The sequence below is a fragment of the Telmatherina bonti genome (assembly GCF_933228915.1).
Source record: "Telmatherina bonti genome assembly, chromosome: 6".
In the NCBI taxonomy this organism is placed as follows: Eukaryota; Metazoa; Chordata; class Actinopteri; order Atheriniformes; family Telmatherinidae; genus Telmatherina; species Telmatherina bonti.
Window position 1 is genome coordinate 35092574 of NC_136624.1, and position 22071 is coordinate 35114644.

General features: G+C 40.0%; 1 protein-coding gene across 1 annotated transcript; it reads left to right on the top strand.

The window, feature by feature from the left end:
- Nucleotides 1–570: 570 nt before the first annotated feature.
- Nucleotides 571–22071, top strand: LOC306757178 (sortilin-like; the record flags this gene model as incomplete). The annotated part of the gene is made up of 20 exons (XM_079242142.1): nucleotides 571–900; nucleotides 9624–9686; nucleotides 9759–9832; nucleotides 9915–10017; nucleotides 10311–10472; nucleotides 10650–10723; nucleotides 13360–13409; nucleotides 13489–13616; nucleotides 16470–16614; nucleotides 16806–16961; nucleotides 18332–18444; nucleotides 18591–18693; nucleotides 18909–19077; nucleotides 19155–19339; nucleotides 19427–19616; nucleotides 20606–20722; nucleotides 21127–21235; nucleotides 21521–21633; nucleotides 21731–21857; nucleotides 21943–22071. The coding sequence occupies 20 exons, from the start codon at nucleotides 571–573 to the stop codon at nucleotides 21955–21957; spliced, it is 2526 nt and encodes an 841-aa protein (XP_079098268.1). The 3' UTR covers nucleotides 21958–22071.

Sequence of the window (22071 nt, forward strand, 5' to 3'; positions counted from 1 at the left end):
TCCAGAAACTCAAAACGAAAACTGAGGTGTATAAATACATGGAACACAATGAGGCACAGGTGAAACAAATTAACCGAATGAACCCAGGTGAACTACTGAACACAGACAAAGGCAAAGCAGGAACCACCTATAAAATAAATCAGGAAACCAGAAAAAAAGGACACAGCAAAACATAACCTCATGACAGGTTAATTCGTACTTGTCTGGAAAAAGATTTTTTTTTTTTTTTTTTAAATGTCATTCAAGGTTTTACATATGTATAAAACACTTTTAAAAAATAGGGAAAGATCTCATTCTCTGTTTCTCAGTTAAAAGATGCCCAACTAATCCTCTTGTGTAAGACTATTTTTTCCGGTTTTCTGTAGCTTGGAATCCAAAAACAGATCCAGGGAATAAATCCTCCTTTAATGAAACGCATGATGGCCTTTGCGCGGTCTTTCCACCAGGGGGCGGTGTGACGACAAACTGACTCCGACGTCTGTATGAAGAGGATCCCTATCGTCCAATCAGATTGGAGGTTATTCTACTTCTGACCAATCCCGTGCTCTTGTGGATGGGCCGTTGTTGAAGATGCTTCTGGTGATGAGAGGGGGGCATGTAAAAGCAACTGGTGGGACAGGAGAGTTCCTCGCAGTGTCCAAAGTTATGCAAGTTTTTCTCATCATGACCTCTGTATTCTGCATTTTGGCGCTCGGCTTGTTTTCGACGGCGCTGGGCAGGCCGAACCGGGGGGAAGACGACTTGGTCCGCGTGCGGAGGCTGCACGGGGGGTTCGGTGGAGATGATGAGCGAAATATTTTAGAGAAAGCTGAGTTGTCGAAGCGAAGCGCAGGACTGAATGAACAGACATGCACGTCTCTGCCCGGAGTAGAGTCAGCTCTGCAAAACAACACCAGCAGTGTAAGTGACTTTAAACCCAAACTTATCGCTTCATACTCTCCTAACAAGCTTATAAGTCACAGAATACACTGTTGTTTTAGTTTATCCTGCTTGGAGCTGCTCAGAAAATCTACTTTTAGATCTATTTATTTATTTATCTATTTATTTACGTTATTTTTGGGATAAAGAAATTAATTATGAAAAAAAGGCTGCTTCATATGTAAGATGTGATATCTTGCTGCTTGCATGCGGATCCAATAATAAGCCCTGTAATATGTGAAAAGATAAGCTCCTTATGCTGTCAGTAGTAAATGAAAACTTACTTAAAAGGAATAAACTCATATGAATTATCCGAATAGAACTTAAGCAGAAAAAAAATGGGCAGAAGTGAAAGTTTGATTGCAAATATCCTGGTAGCGTGAAATGTAAAAGGTCTGCTTGTTGTTTGTTTCCCTTCCTGTCAGTGTATTACAAGGAAAGACTTTTGAATGAACATTTGCTGCATTTGACTGCTACAAATATCTGTTGAGGTCATCATAAGCTGCAACTGTAAATACTTTGCGGTGGTTTTCAGGGCCAGAGTGGTGCACAAAATCAAACTGGGAGTTGCACACTCACTCAGTACCTTGTACCCCCCCCCCCCCCCCCGTAAACACTTGTGAAGAATACATGCACACACAAAAATCTAAATAATCCCCAAAACTCGTCAGACCAACATTCATATAAAACTAAAAACCAGTGTTTTTCTCTTGTCTTAATAGTCTTAACAGGATTCTTGTATTAATGATGGTATTAACATGTTTGTCCAGCAGGACCCACCAAATATTTCATGCTGTAAAATAAGCCATGTCATTGCCATACAGAGGTAACAAAAACCTCAGGCACCAGCACTGAAGCAATCATAAAAAGCTGCAGTCACATCATGTACAACCAGATAAACACACTGACACCAATTACATGAAAAGGTTCCATCATCAGTATTTAATCTGGACTAATAAAATGTTGTTCATTGGCACAGTGTTGATGTGGACAGATGTGGACCTGTGTAAAGACCAAGCAGCCAAAATGTCAACCTGTCAGTTTAACACACATTATATTAATTGATATTTTATCTGTAATACGAGGAACTCCCATATAGGACCTACTTTTATATCCAAGGTTGGAGTATTATGTTTCAGCTACCAGCAGATTGAACTGTACTGTAAAAGACTACGACAACGAAACAATGGAGGTTTGGCAGTAAGATGTACCAGGGTCATTATTACAGCTAATAAAAAATCTGAGTTTGTGATCATCATGTGATGTTCAGATATAAAATCTGCTGCTCATCACCAGCCGTCTCACCTCAGATCATCGTGAGGCCAGTAAGCCCTCTCAAGGTCCCGCTTGTCCAGAGAGCCAGTCCAGGCCCGGTGGCTTCATTTACAGCTGAGCGTCAACTTGGACCTTGAGCTTACTTACATATTTAAATTTGCTCAAATTTTAGAGAAACATAACTGTTGAAAGGTAATTGAGTGAATATAGACAATTACCAGATGTCTCATAAATCCGTTGATTGTTATAAAAATAATTTACCTTTGATAATTATAAAAATAAAAAGAACCTAGTCAACAAATATTTTCTCTGCAACGTCCTTGTTGTTGGTATTAGTATCGAAGAGAAAATGATGGGAGTAGAATGACATCTTGACATTTCTTTTCCAAAACCTTAAGGCTGCTATTGATGTTGTTTTATGTAATTAATTAATAAAAGGCTAATTAGGCTGATTTTTTTCAATTGTAATAAATGAAATGGTGATTAAAAATAAGGCGTTTGTGAGAACGCCACTACAAAACCTCAAAATATAATATTTATTCTTTCAAAGTATCATGAAAGTCTGTAACATAAAGAGATCTGGAGCATCAGATGAAGATTATTATGTTGCACTTTTATCACTTTTACTCCTTGTGGAAGGTACCATCGCAGAGGGCTAATCTATGCCTAATGGATAAGGAGAATTTCACCCTGTCATCGACAGGACAAAATGTGAGAACTTCTTTGACAATGGGATTATATCTTTCTCTGTATCATCACAGCAAAGATACTCTTGGTGAAATCAGAAATACAGCGTACAGAGTCAAGGACAGCGCAGAGAGGACTCACACTTTCTCATCAGAAAAGGAAAACAAAGGCAGCAAATCATCCTGTTAACTTAGGGAACGATAAGTTAGAAAAGACAAACAGAAATCAGTCAGACGGGAGATATGGGTGCTTTCTGCTTGAGAAAATGAGTACGATGTAATCTTTGGTAATCATTTTTCCAGCTCTATCTGCTTCACTATTTGTTAATTGATCTGGAGAAATGTAGGCCATGAGTCCAGGTCACTTCTTTTATGCCTGCTGACCCTGAGCTGTCATGCTCTGATGGACTAATGATGCAGAGTGAATGGAGAATGCAACCAAAGCCATTTTCTGAGGTCTTACAGCTGGGATCAGGATGATTCAGTGGAAAAGTTTGGAATGTCGAACTCTTTTCTGCCCCTTTTTTTGATGCACGTTTAAAATCTGAAATCTTATCCTAAAGTTATGTTGGAGTGCATTACCGGAGCGAGGCTGATGTCCAAGCGTTCAGCAATAGCAACGCAGTCTGAAGCTATATAAAGCTCCACGGGACAGTTTTCCTGATGTGTGTGTGTGTGTGTGTGTGTGTGTGATGCTAGGAGGGGACGTTACATCATTCCTGTGGCTCAAACACCTGGGCTAGCTTTTGTGCATGAAAACGATTCAGCGTGCCTTGAGAGACTCCTCCCAGCTCCTCTGGGCCTTTTTGTAACCCTCACAAACATTCCCCACGTTCCTGTGCTCAGCTTGATCTGACTGCGGACCAGAGTCTGAGCTGGCGGTTATCAGACCTGCAGGGCGAGATCAGACAAGACAGAGGAAGCTTTTACATCTATTTTTTTCTAGATGATTGTGTAGAATAAAAGATCAGACAGGTGTACATCCTCCTGCTTGTGCGGGTTGATGTTCAGTTTTAGTCCTGATTGCCCGCACAGTGTGTGTGTGTGTGTGTGTGTGTGTGTGTTTTCTCAGCCAGCTCAAGCTTTTCCTTCTTTTCCCTTCTTGGCGCGTTTCTTTGAGAATCATTTTGTCGACTCTGACAGTTTTACAAACCAACTTGTTGTCTCTCTTTTTTTATTTATTTTTTCCTCCTCTGACTCCTTCCTGTCTTATGTCACCTTCGGCTAAACACCAACAACAACAAACAACAAAAAAAACAAGCTGTGCTTTCAGTCTGAAGGATAGCTGGGTCCCGGCCAGCTGCTGGAGCACCAAGAAAAGCAGCAGATTTGATCTTCCACTTGGTGTGTGGAAGCAAGAAGGACATGGAAAGTGTGTGTTTGTTGATGCACAGGGGGAAACATCCACTAAAAGGGACAAACTAGAAAACTAAGAGGTTCTTGCTGAATTACAAGTCAAGTAGTCTTTCTTTGCTCAGGAAGGCTCCTTCCTGAATGAAATGAAGTATTTAAGTGGCAAACTGGTAGGAACTGTTGAATTTCTTAATGAAGAGAGCTTTAATGCTCCGAGGTTGTAACAGGAAAAGAGATCAATCCGTCCCACAACTCCTGGCAGCCGCAGGATCTATAATTGTACTCCATTACTTTCAGAGTTATGCTAACTTTTATTGAACTATGTTAATATGAGGACAAGAAAGTCATCAACATGTATTTATTCCTTTATTTAATCATTTTTAACCTTTTAAGGCCCAACCCATGAAAAGTAATAAAAAAGAAAAGTTCCCCTTTTTAAATAAAAAAAAGAGGTCTTTATTTTGCCTTTAAACAAAATATAAGAACAACACAAATTAACTGTTTTTTAGGGTGATATTTAACATTTGATTTGTTAAAATTATTCTAATATTTTCTACTTCCTGGCATTTTCCTGGTAGAAGAGAAGTATCAGATGAAGTTCAACAAGATTTTAAGCATAAAATGGTGCCAAATGTCTCAAACTGTCTGGATCAGACATGTCAGGTTGGGCTCCATAAGGATAATTACCAACCTTGATGTTAAAGTCATATTTTAAGTCACAGCTTATTATATTAATACAATAGCCTCACAAAAAGAAACACTGAAAGAATGCATTAGGTGAATTATTGGATGTATGTTTTTTTTTTTTATTATACTGTTTAAATAGCTGCAAAGCCACATGAATTTTTTTCTCAACTTCCAAACATTTACAGGCAAGGTCATAGAGAAATGTTCAGCAGTAGATTATAGGTAGTATTTGGACCTTAAAGCTTTGTAATTACTCTTTCCTACAAAGTTTGGTCAAAAACAAATGAAATTGCAAAATCCTTAATGCATATCCAATATTTTTTACAGTGCTCAATGCATTCTGGGTCAGTGATGATATAAAATATTCAGGTTTGATCGCTTGCGGACAGTTGTAAATATATGCATTCATCGCCACGTGGTGCTGCGTTTGGTTGTAGTAGGAAAGTAAAGCAAGTCTTCACAACATTTCCAAGTAGTGGAAAAATTCAAAGAAGTTTTCCTCCTTCATAATCAAATAACTTCACACATTTATTACTATAAGCATTATAATACTTTATAACGTTTCATTTCTCTGTACCCTGCTCATGAAAGAGAGCATGTGCTGGTTTCTCAGAAGTTAAACTAAAGCACTCCTTGAGGCGTGCAGTAAACCTGACAGCTTTCTGAGACCTGGAGTGAATTGCCTTTCCCTTCCCTCACATTTCCTAACCTGATGCCTGTCATTCTAACGGTTTTAAGCCTCCCTAAACAACCTAATGAAGTTCAAACCAACATTTCTGAATCACTTTTGCATCACAAATGATCAGTTTGGCTTTGAATTTAACACAAACATTCATCCCCTCTTGCTTAATGTGTTCGCCTTGAACAGCTGATGACAAACACTGAAGGTTTTTTTTTCTGTCAAGGCAGATTTTACACACATCAGTCTGTGCCGCATTTGTCCTCCCCATCCCTCTGATTTTTAATGTCTTTGTTTAAATTGGGGTGTAAACAATCATGACGGACTACCAGCGAATTAATTCTTTAAATTATTATGAAAAAACAAAAATATTTGAAGTCTTTTAAATGTTAATAAAGCCAATTTAGTTCCTGTGAAAGATGTCTGCGAGAACGTGCTCCTCGGCTTTGGATTCACAGACCATATCTGGCTTTTTGACACCTAAAGTTCCAGTAAAATCAATAAAAACCAGCAGCAACTTACAGTGCAGACACTGCTGGATCCTGCAGCAGCGCCATCTGCTCAGCTGAGACGTGTATGTTGCTGCATATGATTGGAACGGACGATACTGGACAGTGTGATTACACTATTTCTCAGGAGGGGGGAAAGTACACAAAATTTGGAGTTAAGTAAAAATATCTTTACTTTGCTTAAATTCTATTCAAGTAAAAATAAAAGTACCGTTCTAAAATCTATTTGAGTAAAAGTAAATAGTACTGACTTTAAAAGGTCATTTACTTTAAATTATCTGATGTAAACAAAGGATGAGTCATAAATACAATCCAACATGTTTTTGATAAACTTTAAACAGTTCATCAGTGAAAATTTCAACAATGCACGCCCACGCACGCACACACACGCACACGCATTTTCCTTTCAGTGGGCATCAAACGTGACAGGAGCAGGACAGCAGTGGAGATGGACAATCTGTGATGTTCGGCATAACGCCTGTTCAGGCTGATGTTTCCCCGCATTTAATCCATGACTCTGTAATGGGAAGTTTTAAATGCAGTGAAGTAAAATACTTTGGTCTAAAAGTACTTGAGTAAAAGTAAAATAAAAAAAAGTAAAATTACTTATTTAAAAAATTACTTTAAAAGGACAATTTACTCACAAAAACGTCTCAGTTGCAGTAATTTGAGTAAATGTAATTTGTTACTTATTTGGCAACTTTTATTAGTGCTTGTATCTGCAAAAGGTTAGTAATATTGGGGGAATAAAATCTAAATAAATCTGCTTGAGCTGTTGCTGAGCTGATGGTATAAAACATTATGTTTAATGGAGGCCGATGGTTGCTTTTTGTTTTGTCTAAATGCAAATTTTTGGCAAATCAAAGTCTGTGCATCATTTTCAGGTGTCAAAATATTTAACCAAAAACTAAAAATCCCAACTACTGCAATGCCGGTATTTCTCCACATGGAACAGCCCGTTAAACCTCCAGATCTTCCTGCAGCCCTCGTCGTATGTCTTTCCTGGTTGTTTTGAATAAGAATCCTGTGTGCATTACTGCAAGCCAGTGTATGAATCCGTCCACTAATCGGGGCTTCGTGTACGTAGCTTTGAGTGTTTGATCAGAGTGTTTGACCTCCTCTCATCTGAAGTTTTGTGTGTGTGTAAACACGAGCAGGAAGTTAAAACCCAGAGCAGAGGGAATAAGGAGCTCATTGTGTTGGCATCTGACCTCTCTGAGAGGACGTCATCCACAGTCAGTGGATGTGCTTCCACATACTGACTGTTTGTGAGTCTTCAGGGACATATGTGTGGCTAAAAGTGCTGCGCTAGCTGATCTGGCGTTGCTGTTCACTATAACTTCTCAGATGTGTTGCCACACACACACACACACACACACACACACACACACACGCAATGCTTGTGACAGTAACTGAGCTGCAGCAGGAGGTCGGAGGAGACTTTTCACCGAGGCCCTAAACTCAACATGTGACACAGCATGAGGTCATGTCTGGACTGTGTGACTGTGTTCGACTGAGTCTTATCTCCTAGTTTTATTTGCTCGCTGATACATAACCAAGAAATGAGCTTTCATTTGATGCACACACAAGTACATCCTAATTCTCTCCCACTTAGATAAAACAAGATTTTGGGCCTGCCTGCTGTATCTATATATGCGATGTTGAACACTTGTCCAGCCATGTTTTCAAATGATCGGAAGTAGGAAAAAAAAAAAAGAGTTAAACGCAACACAACTGTTCTTACTCTCTTGCAGTATTAATGTCTGACTTTGTGTGTGTGTGTGTGTGTGTGTGTGTGTGTGTGTGTGTGTGTGTGTGTGTGTGTGTGTGTGTGTGTCTCTGTGGGCTTTTCTTTACACGTATTACCATGTACATGCTGCGATGGCAGAAGACTGTGGCAAAGACATGTTTTTAGCAGAGGTAGCAGAGTGCTGACATGAACAGATTGTAATTGGATCCACATTAAGTGTTTAATTGGGTGTGATGTACGGCGTCTACAATATGGATCCTCTAAAATGATGTTTGGAAAAAGTGCTTCATAACTTAAAACTATAAAGAGAGAATTCAGGGATCCAAATTGAAGTTAATTGCTGAGAAAAATGGTCCTAAACCTTGCCAGAAAGATGCCCTTAGTGATCGAATGTTCAGATTTTCCTCAGCTTGTCCCGTTAGTGGAGACATCCGTTCTGGGTCTGACCGTATTCCTTTAAGGCAGGGGAGATCGGTTGGTGCTGCTGCGACTAAACAAGATGTAGCTTTAACAGTGCTTATTTCTTTTTTTTTTTCTTGATGAAAAAAAAAAACCAGTGCTTATTTCTGTTGCAGCAGGAGGGATTGCATAACTAAACCAGTATGACTGACTTACAGAGGCTGTTATGTCCTCTCTGACTTACTTAACTTTCTTCAAGTGGAAGTTTCTTTCAGTTTCTTTCTTTTCCAGTCTTACTCTAACTTTATAATTAAGTTCTGTAGATATTTGCTTTATGCTAATTAAACACTTTCACGTATCTTTTATCCTTGGACACCAAATTTGTTTAGTTTGGCTTCAATGTTTGCAGAGATTTTCCTGTCTTGACTTTTTTTCTGGTGCAGGTTTAATAGAACAGCTGAGGGTTGAAGAGGTTAAGAGCTACAAGCTTGTTTCCATGGACGGATTACAGACAACATCCCTGAGATTTAATGGTGTAAGGCATTTGCTAGAGCAGAGGATGCGTCACACGTTGCAAAAATTGAATGAGAAATCTGACAGATGGCTGCAGAGGAAGTGAAAAAAACAAAGTTATGAATGATCTTAATGATCAGAATTGTAAAAATACCAGATGGGTACAGGGAGCGCGTGGTGAGGTGATTAATACAGGGGAGATGGAAAGTTGTGTTCACAGAGTTGGACAGTGGAAAGAAGGCCGGTTTCCACTGGACTTGTTTACAAGGAGTTTCCAGCGGCCATCTTCTGTAGCTTTAATAGAGCTGTACTCAGACTCCGCAGAGCTGCGTTCGCCTTGTAAACATCTCGGCCTATGAGGGGAGAAACCTTCTTTTAGGTTCCAACAACGTGAATATGTTGCTCTGAAGACCAGACGTGTTTGGATGGGAATCTTGTTTGTACTGGAAGCACTTCCTGTTTGTATTTAGTGTCTGTTTTTTATAATAAATGTATGCATCCAGCGTTATTTTACACTAGGTGTGTGTTGAGAAAGTAGGTCACACATGCATTGTCCATCTAAATGGCTGCGTTACTGTGGACACGATGGACAGTCTGTCCTCTCGGCAGGCATGTCCAGTGTGTAGGAAACAACTCAGACAAATTCTTTTGTGTTTTACTGACTTAACTCTTCTCTAAAATGTGTTTATTTGTGTGTATTTGAGCTGAAATAGTGTCAGATCAACTCCCAAGTTTAAAATGAACCAGTGGGAGTTTATATTTGTGATAATAAAGAAGAATTTTTCTGTAATTTCTTATTGATTTATCTTTTAAATGTTCTGAAAGATTTAATTTCTGATCGTCTGCTGTTTCAGTTCACGTTCAAAGTGCGAACGATGGGCTCTCTGTCGCTGGCCTGGGTGGGAGATGGATCAGGGGTGAGTTTCTTCATGTGTACAAATGCAAAAGAAGGCGAGTAAAGGGAAAACTTCAAGCGCTGTTCTTCGCAGGTGCTGCTGGTGCTGACGACGTTTCAGGTGCCGCTGTTCATGATGCGCTTCGGCCAGTCTAACCTCTACAGGAGGTGAGGAACGCCTGCGGGATTAGTGAGGGTTTGATGTTAACGGTACGGCGGGGCTCTAACCACAAGCTTCTCTGTGTGTCAGTGAAGACTATGGGAAGACGTTCAAAGATGTGACTCATCTAATCAACCACACTTTCATCCAGACGGAGTTCGGCATCGCCATCAGTCCGGACCACTCGGGGAAGGTGAGCCTTTCAGTGATCAGCTGCAGGTTTCCACGCAGCTCGCTGCAGCAGTCAGTATTTCTATTTTTGCTTAAAAAAATCTCTAAATTGTTTGAACACAAAACATTAGTAGAAGATTCACATTTAAAATGGGATTTTTTTTTATTTATTTCTTCACCACACACCCAAAATATATTTGTCTTGCTCAGATTTAATATGAAAATGTTACATTCATATTTGTGAAGCTGGGCTGATTTTCATGTCTGCAGACTCCTTTCTTTACTGACAATTCGCCAACTGGGTTTTTATTTCAGGTGATCCTGACAGGTGACGTCTCAGATGTCGGTGGATTTCGACTGTTTCGATCGCAGGACTTCGGCTTGACCTTTATGCCGACCGACCTGCCGTTTGAGCCCCTAATTCAGATGTTGTACAACCCTGGAGACTCCAACACACTCGTGACGCTCAGTCTCATGGTAGCAGCCTTCAGTCTGCCAGGAATGTTTAGTTTTAGGAGTTTGAAGGGGACTTACCTGCTTCGCTTAAATAAATGTTGAACTAGTGCAAGTACTCAGTCAGGCCTCAGCAGATACTCAGTGTTTCCTGATCTGAATTCTTTTTTTTTTTTTATTAAACAAGACTTTTCTTTTCAGTTGGAGCTTTGGCTGTCTGAGGACTTTGGCGCCACCTGGAGAAAGGTCCATGACAATGTGTGTTTGGTTAGATGGTAAGCATTTCCCTCCAATTGAATCATATTTAAAGGCTCTTCAGATGAAGAGGGTGAGATTTTAACCTATTAGAACAATCATTAAAGTACCCCAGATGATCTGATGGCGCGCTGATCACGTATGATGTGAACAAGAAACATTCTGGTATCTGGTATTTGGACATAAATGGTAGATCCCGTTTTCATTGCTTGTGTTTTTTTAGTGTTCAGATGCATTTAAACATAAGATTCTTCAACAGATCATCAAAAGCAGGAATATAACCTAAACATGCTATGAAAGTAGCCTCGTATGGCTCTTTCAAGTGGGACTACTGCAAATCCATGTAAACCAGTACCTATTAGTAAATGATCGGGTCATCTTGGGCCTTTAATTATTACTTTGCCATTACTTCTTTTTTTTTTACCCCTGCTTATCTAAATGACTAAATAACTGCATCATTTAAGCAGAATTAGTACAGACAAAGCTGGTGGGCGTTTTGTGTCCCGACATCTCGCTGTGCGTACATCTTAGGTACGTGTTGCGGCTATCTGTCCAACGCCATTATCTTCTTCAGCTGCTGCAGGCTAAACACGGGAGATATTGATGACGCGCACTAAGATGTATGTTCTCCTTCTTGCGTTTGATTATTTTCATCGTTACTTTAAATAAATTACAACGAACAAACAATACGCAGAGTAGGCCACTATACAAAAGCATCTAATTGTGGTCAGCAAAAAGTTCACTCCTGAGCTCACCCAACTTCTGCATCCTTACAGCCAAGCGATGCGCTCAGGTGAGTGCAACTATTTCTAACGTGTGCATTCACACCCAAAGTGACAAGCATGCGCACATCAGCATATTCGCAGACATTTATGACTTATAATATGGCTCCTACAGTACGCATCTGAGGTAGCGACTCCTGCTAACCTCGTATCTGCTGACATGGACAGCAGCATCCTGCAGGTCTGGACTGACAACGTCAGACGGTGGTCCATGGATGAGGATATCTTATCTGGACACCTCAAAGTTTTTCTGTCGTTCATATTAGTAAGACGTGTTATTAGCTATGTAAGCTATGATTCATCTGTTAGAAACTGCTTTTGAGGACTGACAATCCACATTGGAAAATAAAACGTAAATCTTATGAGAAAAGTTTGTCAAAAAAAAAAGTTTCAAACTTTTGCTATGGATGTAAATTTTTCCATTTAGTGTGTTTGTGTGTGTGTTTGTGTACCTGGTCTGTTAGACTTACTGACTAAAGGATTTTTACTTTCAGGTCACAGTGTTGCCCTGATAAGAGCAAATAACTTTCATTTTACAATATCCCTCAAATTTGACATTAACTCAGCGACACCGCAGCCTCTTGTCTCTTAGTCCATTAACGTTAACTAGCAGAACAAACGTTATCCGTTGTGTCACGTTTAAAGCACCATGGATACGTACAGTTCAGTGCCAGATTTTACATGTTGTTTCTCTTCTGCTCCGGTCGTCCGACACGACGCAAACACACCACTATCAAACCTTGTCAAACACTTCCTCCTTCCAGACGTTCTGCTCTGACATGAACAGAAACGCCATCTCAGCAATGGCGTCTACTTCTGGTGTCATCCCGGCTTAGTTTATACACTTCAGACTTAGTAGTAGATGCACTTTAGAATTAAAGAATAAAAATACAAGGATCGAGAGGATAAAAATGTATTAACAGTAATAATGATACTATTAATGATAGTATGATAAAGTTATTAATATCTCCAGTATTGTTGTTTTGTGTACGGTTACAATCCAAAACATTTAGTCGGAGCAGTGATGCTCTGCAGTGAGAAGTCTCATGTTGACTTTCAGTCACTGTAGCGATGCATGCAGTGGTGCAGATGACAGACCTCAGACCTCCTTTCTCTCCTCTAACCCTAAGCTCTCTCAGTGGATTTTATTCGATGCATGTTTGTATCACATGTGGTGGCTTTGGGGCATCGCTACGTCTTGGATCAGTGACACTGCGGTGCACACAGTTGTCACGTAATGAGGCCCTACACAGTGTGTGCTCTGCCCAGGTGGCATCTCTGCTACAGCTGTTTGTCTTCAGCACAAAGTGCATTAAAGTTCAGCATGAAACGCTGTAAGCCGGCTTTAATTCCACATTTCCACACAGTTTACATTCTCCTCTCTTCTTCTGCTAACCGAGGAATGTGTGTCTTGTTTGCACATTGTTGTTTTTCCAGCTGTTTTCCTCACCGCAGTTCGGATCCCTCTCCCGACTCTGCTTTCATTTGAGCTCTGAGTTCACGCGAGGTTGTGGTGTCAGGTTGTGGTTGCAGTGTTGTAGCTCTGTGTGACCACTGCAATCATTTAGGCCTCAGCTTAAACTGCCTTCAGAGCTCCCCGGCTGAGGTTACTGTCGGACTGAATCACAAGTCAGCAACAGCGTTCTTGTTCAGCCCACAGAATCTGCATGCGTGTGCGTGTGCGTGTGTGTGTGTGTGCAGCCCAGGGTCAATGTGCACCTGGCTCAGAAAGGTCTGTGATGAAACCATTACTTTAATCTGTGGTTTCTACAAATTAGATTTAAACTCAGAAAGCTTTGAAATGCTGAAAAATGTGAGAATGTTTGAATTTTTTTCTCGTTCTCATGTCTTCATTTCACATCTTTGTTGTCCAGGGGTCCGAAGAACAGCATCTTCTTCACGACCAGCAACAACGGGTCCTGCAGTAAGTCAACGTGATAAAAATCACCTGTGTTTTACCAGGAATTTCAGATTAAGCTGTGGTGTTTTCTGTTTCCTGTCAGATGTCAAAGGAATGTTAGAATTAAAGAAAACAGTCGACTACGGCAGAAGTTTCCAGACCATTGCAACCAGGGTCTACTCCTTTGTACTGGGAGGAAAATATGTCTTTGCTTCCATCATGACAGGAACGGTATGTGTGTGTTGTGTGTGTGTGTGTGTGTGTGTGTGTGTGTGTGTCTACTCCACATGACTTTTTACTGAATTTGTTGCTTTACATTGAGTGTGGGAAGCTTTTTCATAACCCTTATTTTTACAAACTTTAGAATTATCTTGTCAATCATCTTTTGTGTATTTTGGAAACTTAAAACTTAATGAGTCACTTCCCTCAAACTCCAACAATAACAGCTTCTATATATAAAAACAAGGGGTACCATCAAACTGGTCAGGGGAAAAGTTTTAGTTTTTTATGTCTGATGTACCGATTTTGTCCAACTCATAATTTCCAGTTCTGATATCAACCGATACAAACAGAAATGTCCAGAAAACTATAGATGGCATCTCATATATGATGTCATTTTGAGTTAGAGGAGACCAAACTGAGGAGTTTAATAAGTAATATATGCATATTGTGGAAAGTTTGTCATTAAAAATGTAAAAACCAATACTGATCATTTCCAATATTGCATCTTAATTCTGATATCAGCTAATAATATCGATAGGCTTATAATATAAGAAATATAACAAATCTTCCACGAAAGGGCAGAAAATACAAACAAAAAGGATGTTATCAGAGAGGTGAGTAGTAAAGATGATATGTCACAAAGTTCCACAACGCAGATTAGAGTGTCTAATTATAAGAGCATGAAGCCGTACCCTTCATATTGATGGGCTTCTTGGAAAAGTGCCCCATAAACACCACTGCTTTAAACCGGTAAAACTTGGAAAGAAATGACTGTTTTCTGGTGCAACCCTCTCACGTCTCATCGTCATGATTCTGAGGATCGCCCCCACCACGGCAACGTCATTCTGTGAGGATGGTTTTCATTACCAGGAACTGGTAAATTTAATAAATAATGGCTGAATACGACCATCACCTTGAAGAAAACTTGCTGCAATCTTCCAGAGTACTGAGACTGAAGCTGAGGTTCACAATTTAGACCCAAAACACGCTGCTAAAACAACATGTGTTCGGTTTCAGAGGACGCATTTAAGTGTCTTGGAATGGCCCAGGGAAAGCTCCAGACATTAATCTGGCTGAGAATCTGTGGAATGACTTATAGATGCTTGGACACCAGAGAAACCCATTTGGCTTGACGGAGCTGCAGAGTGGAGCAGTTCTGTCTTTAAGGATGGGCAAAGAGCCCACCGGCTAGATCAGCCAGAGTTATAAGATTTAAAAAAATTTTTAAAAAGTGATTTTTAATGCACTTTTTTTTCCTTTTTTATTTCCTTTGTGTTTCATATTTAAAAGTATTTATTTACAGACTTGAAGGCAACAAAATAAAGTGTGTGGATGCTTTCACAAGGCAATGTAATAGCAGCTCACACATTGTGAACAGACTAATTTAGCATGACGGGACGAGTAACTACAGTCTGATGGAGACTTTTTTAACCACTAAGTAGCCTTTTTCTATCCTTTGAAAACAAAACAAGCTCATAAAACAACATGTCCAGTCATTTTTACAACTTTGGTTTCATCTAAATGGCAGCGCAGCCACAAGCACAATCTTGTTACAAATATCTGCGTGATGAAATGTTACTAAAGTAGAATTTACTCTAAATTACTTTAAATAAATAATATTTGGCACATTGCAAAGTACAGAAACAGATGTGGTTTTTGTAACTGACCAAAACTAGTATTACAATGCAAAGACTTTACATAAAACATCTAAGTTAGTCAAGTTTACTTTGCACATACCACAGACTGACACACACTCAGAACTTGTATGAAATAGATACATGTTGCCCATTTTCTACATTAATAATTTACTTTTAATTTAATATGAAAAAAGTCTAGATGTCTGATATTATCAAAATACTGACTTCATCGATTGATATCAACATTAAAAATCAATATCTGATATCATTTGTATTGGTTTTTAATTTTTTAATGACACACCTTTTACACAACATGCACATATTATATATCAAACTCTTCAGCTACATCTTCTCTAACTCAAAATGACAAAATATGAATTGCTCCAAAAATATTGGTATCGGTTGAAATGAAAAATCTCTGGCTGTGACGGCAGCATCACAAAGCACAAGTATTACAACTACTTACAACCATAATAAAAGCACATATAAAATGTGGACTACCTAAGCTAAAAAAAAATACCAAGATGAGATGAAAAACATGTTAAGCAAAGCATCTGCACTCTATAAAACCAGTCAGAGTTAATTATCACTTTGAAAATTCCCATTTTGTGCCTCACATGTCACTTTTTCGTGTCTGAAGTTTGGCTGTTTGGCTGTTACCATCTTTGTGTATTCCCAGAACCATGAGAGTCACAAAAAGCTTCACACTCCCTGTGGATAGCTGCTTGTCAATCACAATGCCTACCCATCCTAAGCATAGCTACTCCACCGCCTGCTTTAAATAGGACCATGAATCACAAACTGACATCATGCTGCATTTATTAAGACTAACCCCTAACCCTTAAAACCAAGCCCACATGTGGAGTAAGAATCTGAGTCATTTTCCCACACATTTCCTCACTAACAGACTGGACTTTGCAACCACTGGATTAGCCCACTAGACAGCCGCTAGATTTAATGCTGGTTAAAGGAACTTGAGCACTGGTGAACCACCAAGCTGTTAGTGTGACCGTGAAATTTCACAGTTTGTAGGTTGTCAAAATCTCTGCTTAACCTGAAAATTTACTGTTAAAACAATGAAGTAATGGTGTTTAGGCTTAAAATCCCACTCTGTAGTTCAGGCTGCAGTTAATAAAAGTTGTTTACTGTAAATTCACCTGTGAAGCTGGATGAAAAAGTGCAGGTAGATTACCACATATTCAAACCAGTGTGCTGCTTGTGTCAGGGTTCAGAGCGTATGATCCATGTCTCAGTGGACGGAGGTGAGAACTGGAACATGGCGCAGCTTCCTACAGTCAACCATCAGCAGTTTTACTCCATCCTCGCAGCCAATCAGGACATGATCTTCATGCACGTGGACGATCCTGGAGGTCAGTTGTGGTGACTGTTAGTGAAGGCTGAGGTGGGAAATTGGAACAATAGTATGACTGAGTGACCATCTTTTAAAAATCAAAACATAGAAACACTACATTAAAGTTGTGGTGTGTTTTTCTGCAGAGATCCATTAATCTGTAAATGTCTAATCCAAATGCCTTTGCCATGTGTGTACTGTGGGAAATAGACTCTGGAGTTGGAAGCATCTATGTGTCAGATGACAGAGGTACCGTGTTCTCCAAGTCTCTGGAGCGACATCTTTACTCAATCACAGGAAGCGACACAGACTTCACCACCATTGCTTCACTCAGAGGCGTCTACATGACAAGTATACTCACAGAAGGTAGGCAAACAAACTTTTCACTGTTAAAACCAGTGCACTTTTGTTAGGGAGCTAAACTCAGAGCGTTTATTCCCTCCTTCGTCTGAGTCCACGGACGATGAGGCGAGGAGGTGAATAGCACAAGGAGAGGAGAGGAAAGTTAGTGTTTTTATAATGCAACCCAAGAAACTATCAATAATGCAAAAATTGAAACACTGTGACATGAAAGTGATTCAGCAAGCATAAATATAAACCAGGAAGTCCAGTCCTACGAGAGTGGCAGTGCAGCAGGTTTTCCACGTATCCCTGCTCCAACATCCCTGATTCAAATGAGTCATTGTGTACATGGATCATTATTAGATCAATTTCCTTTGATTTAGATGTTTTAAAGCAGGAGTGCATTGAAACCCTGCTGGATTGCAGTTCTTGTAGGACAAGATTGAGAAACCCTGAGAACCCCAGCTTGCTTATTACTAAATGAAGCAATCGGCAAAAGAAACCAGGAGTTTTACATCATAAGGGAATAGATGAGTTCAGCTATAACTTTGTTCTCGAGACTCTCTAGGCTACAAAAAAACTATGTTCTTTTTCATCTGATTCATTCATACGAAGCTTTGTCTGCAGCAGGGAGGGATGTCTGCTTTTATGTGCAATGAACCCGGTTATTTCATATTTGACGAGAAACTTCGTCCATAGCTGGGTGTGTTGTGTAAGCAGCTGGGTTCATGTGTTTAAATGTCACATGTAAAAATGTTCATACTTTCTCACCACCTTCATCACCATTTTTACAAAAAGGTTTTTACCTGCATCAGCAAAAATGCAGACGTGGCAACTGTCCGCTTTGTGCTTTTCTGTGTTAACCACGCCCACCTCAAATGTCCGACCAATCACTCGATACTTCTTGGAGCCTCACAAGAAAAAAGTTCTGCCAGCCTGATGTGTCAAGAACTGTCATCATTTACATCCAGGAGAACAAATGGTGCCTCAATAATAAGAAAAAAGTTCTCCCTACTAATGGAGTATGTAGCAGTATGCAGCTTTACAGTTTAAGTAGCTTATTACTTAAACTGTTTTTAACTACTTTTAAAGTAGTTCAAGTAGTTTATTATACTTTGATCAATGATCAATTTTCCTTTGTGACCAGCTAAAGTACTTGTAAAAACAGGGAGTAAATAATCTAACCACTTCCTCTTCCAGGAGTACATAAAACTTTCAACATATCCTGTATTAGTCATACGGAGCTCCTGGCATGATAAAAAAAAAAACTGAAATAGTTTTTTTTATCATTAAAGGCTTTGGATAGTTAGAATTGACTTAAATATTTTTGGTGAAAGTTTTTATCTGAACTGACCATCATTTTCTTTTAATGATGATGTTTCTGCTGTTCTCAGACGGTGCAGTGGAGACAGTGATCACATACGACCAAGGAGCCAGCTGGCAGGCACTTCGTAGACCGCGGAACAGCCGCTGTGACACAGACACCCACACCAACAGACCCAATGGAGTAAGACTCAGATGCTAATGTTAATTCTCTGTGCATGTGTTTGAAATTTTCCTTTATTCAGCTTCTTTTTTTTTTTTTCTTTTTTAACTGTAAAACCATAACATTTATAAGTAAGAGCTTCTCCGCTACCACTGTGGTCTTTACAGTGCAGACTTCACATCCATGCTTCCTACGGCACCACCATGAGAATGAACATCCCCATGTTACCTCTCTCACAGTCCAACGCAGTGGGTCTCATCCTGGCTCACGGTAAAACGCAGCGAACGTCTTCTAGCACAAATAGTTTATTAAACATTTGATGATATTTTCTGAATATTGTAAATATGCTCTCCCTTTATATATATTATTTATTATATATCATATATTATATAATTATTATTAAATTATTATATAATTATAATTAATTATATAGATTATTAATCCCCAAAGGGAAATTCAAAGTATTTTTCATTTCATTTCTCCAGGCAGCGTTGGAGATGCAGAGTCTGTTCTCTCCCCTGACGTGTACATATCTGATGATGGAGGCTACTCGTGGTCGCTGGCCCTCAAGGGCCCCCATCACTATGCCATCCTTGACTCTGGAGGCCTGCTGGTTGCTGTGGAGCATGCCAACTTACCCATCAACCAGATAAAGTGAGAATGTTTACTGGAAAATGTATTTTATTTTGAAAGATGGGCTTCTTCCGATACAGTGTCTCGACTCCCGTCAGGTTCTCCACAGATGAAGGGCAGTGCTGGCACACGTATAACTTCACCAATGACCCGTTTCACTTCAGTGGCATGGACAGTGAGCCTGGCTCTCACTCCATGAATGTCAGCCTGTGGGGCTACAGGAACGATTTCAGTAAATGGGTGGTGATCACTGTAGACTTCAGGAAGCTCCTCACCAGAGTCTGTGAGTATGTGGGAGAACGTGGTTGTTGTTGGCTCAGTCAGTGTTCGTACAAGACGGCTTTCACTCAGGGAATGCATTCTGGTGCAGGCGGAGACAGGGATTATGAGGAGTGGCTGGCTCACTCTTCAGACCCCAGCGGATCTAATGACGGCTGCGTGCTGGGCTATAAGGAGAACTTCTTGCGTCTGAAGAAAGATTCGGTCTGCTGGAATGGGAGGGACTTTGCCGTCACCAAGAAGCTGTCACCGTGTCCGTGTACAGCGGCTGATTATCACTGGTAATGTCCTGGGAAAACGGTTCGAGAAAGCTCCATTTTCAAAATACACAAATCAAAAGTCCAAACCCTATTCTTCAGTCTTACTTCTGAAGCCATGCCTCCAAAGCACAGAAACATATTACGCTTGTTCCCAGGGGCTGGAGGGGGGAGGGACAAATGGCAGTTGAGTTTGACAAACATATCGCCATTTAATAGTTTAGAACAGACTGGTTACAATGATTGGATGGTGGTTTTTTAGTCCTTCTGTTACACATGTGACTGAACATTTTCATTTTTCTGTTAAGAGGATTTTATTAACTGGCTGCAATCATGGTGTGTTTAGCAAAATTGTAAAAAAAAAAAAAAGAAAAAAAGAAAGGGAAACATCTCCTACCCTTCCTTTAATGCGTGCTTTTTTCCCCCTGAAGCTACAGTTTCATGAATTTTTTTTTTAAATGATATTTTACACAATGTGGAGTTTCCCCAATACCACAGTCATGTTCCTGACAAGTGACCAAGATATGTTAGCAAATTTTTATTAGGTGTGAGTTAATCAGCATTTTAAAGCAACGCTGCTGAACTTTCTCAGCGAGTCGTCTCCTATCGACGGCAAACTCTGCATCCATCTTGCATCCTGTCTGTACTGTGAGCTCTCTCCAGCCAGCAAAAGTCTAAAGTCTTATGTGCTGCTGTGTATCTTCCTCTCTGTCATCGTTGGGATGCTGCTGGGCAATGACAGGTCCAGGAAGGAACATAATAAATGTCACAGCGTCAGAAATGAAAATCATAATGTCATAAAGTTATATAGTGACACTTAAACGGTTTTGTTATTACCAAACTCCTAAAAACACTTTAATTCAAAGCAACAACCCACTAATATTTTAAGAGATTTTACTTACTGTTTTTATTTTCTTTAACTTTAAAATAATTCAGTTCTATCCAGACGTGCCCAGACATTGTTTTTCCTTTAGAGTGCATTTGTATGCAGCTGACCTCACTCTGTCTCACAGCGACTTTGGGTATTACCGGCCAGAGAACAGCTCAGAGTGTGTGATCCAGGAGGAGATGAAGGGCCATGCTTTGGAGTTTTGCTTAAATGGGACCGTTGAACAGCTGCAGACCAGTGGGTGAGGATGTTTGTGCTCGACGCATTGCCAACCAGAATGATTTTGCCTTGTGTACCATGAGATGTAAAGTATATATAATGTTCTAAGATGAACTTACCTAATGATTTCAGGACCCTTATACACATAATACCAGACTTGTAGGGAGTTTTAGGCCGTAATGTTACACGTTTACTTTGCATCCTCTTCTGATGGAAACACTGTAAGTCTTTTACTGAGTAAAAAGCAGAAAAAAGGCTGTTTAACCTTTTTTTTTTTAAACTGATATCCTGCAGCTTGTCAACACATATATGTACATGGTAATAGTTTTTCCTGACAGGTCCACATGTTTCCATTTGTGCATTTCTTGTGTCTTAAATCTATATATTTAGTGACGTTTTGTCTGTTTTTCTGTCCTCACATTGAAGTTACCGGAAGATCCCAGGAAACCAATGTGAAGGAGGATTTCAGCCATCCAGGAAAGAAACAGACTTGAGGAAGATGTGCAACAGTAGCGCCCTTCATGCCATTTCTCTGGTCAGTTCTCCTCGTGCTCAAGCTGTTTTTGCACATGAAATCTGAAGATGTTCTGGAAAAATCAGCAGATTAGGTCTCTTATTGTGTTGATATGAGTGCTGCGTGCATCTGTACATATACACACCAGCAGGGAGCAAACAGAAAGCAGCACTTCATACACTTTCACCCCAACATATTTCCATTTTCCTAAGTGTTACGTCATTGTTTGGGGACAACAAGATCTGAAAAAAAGTTGTTGTTTTTTTTATATTTGTACATTTTTCTCTCCACATCTGTAAACCACAGACAGAGAACAGCTCACTAAACACTGCCATCATCGTGATAGTTGTCATAGCGATCCTGCTAGCGAGTGCGGTGGCAGGGGTCTGGCTGATAAAGAAATACGTTTGCGGCGGACGGTCAGTGAACTTCTTTCTCCTCTCACCACCTTCACCTCTAAACATTGTGGACCTTTCTCATCTTTTTCTCACTAATGGTCACTTGTGTTTTCATCAGGTTCCTCGTGCACCGATACTCTGTGATGAGGGAACACGTGGAGGCCAACAAGATCGAAGGAGTAGATGATGTTGACACCCACTACATGGAGACAGGAAAAGCGCAGTTTAATGAAGATTCTGATCAGGTGTGTAAGACTGTCGACTTCTCTTTGTCACTAGACATTTTTGTAAATGTTTAAGCTTTATTATGTTGTGTTTGTGTCTCTTTAGGACCTCTTAGAATAAGATTTCTCCCCACTGAAAGGCTCACACGAGGTCTGGGCATTCCTGTTGCCCACACATGCTGATTAACATCTGCTTCTCACTTCTTGTTATGCCCCTGCTGGTTGAAGGACGCGG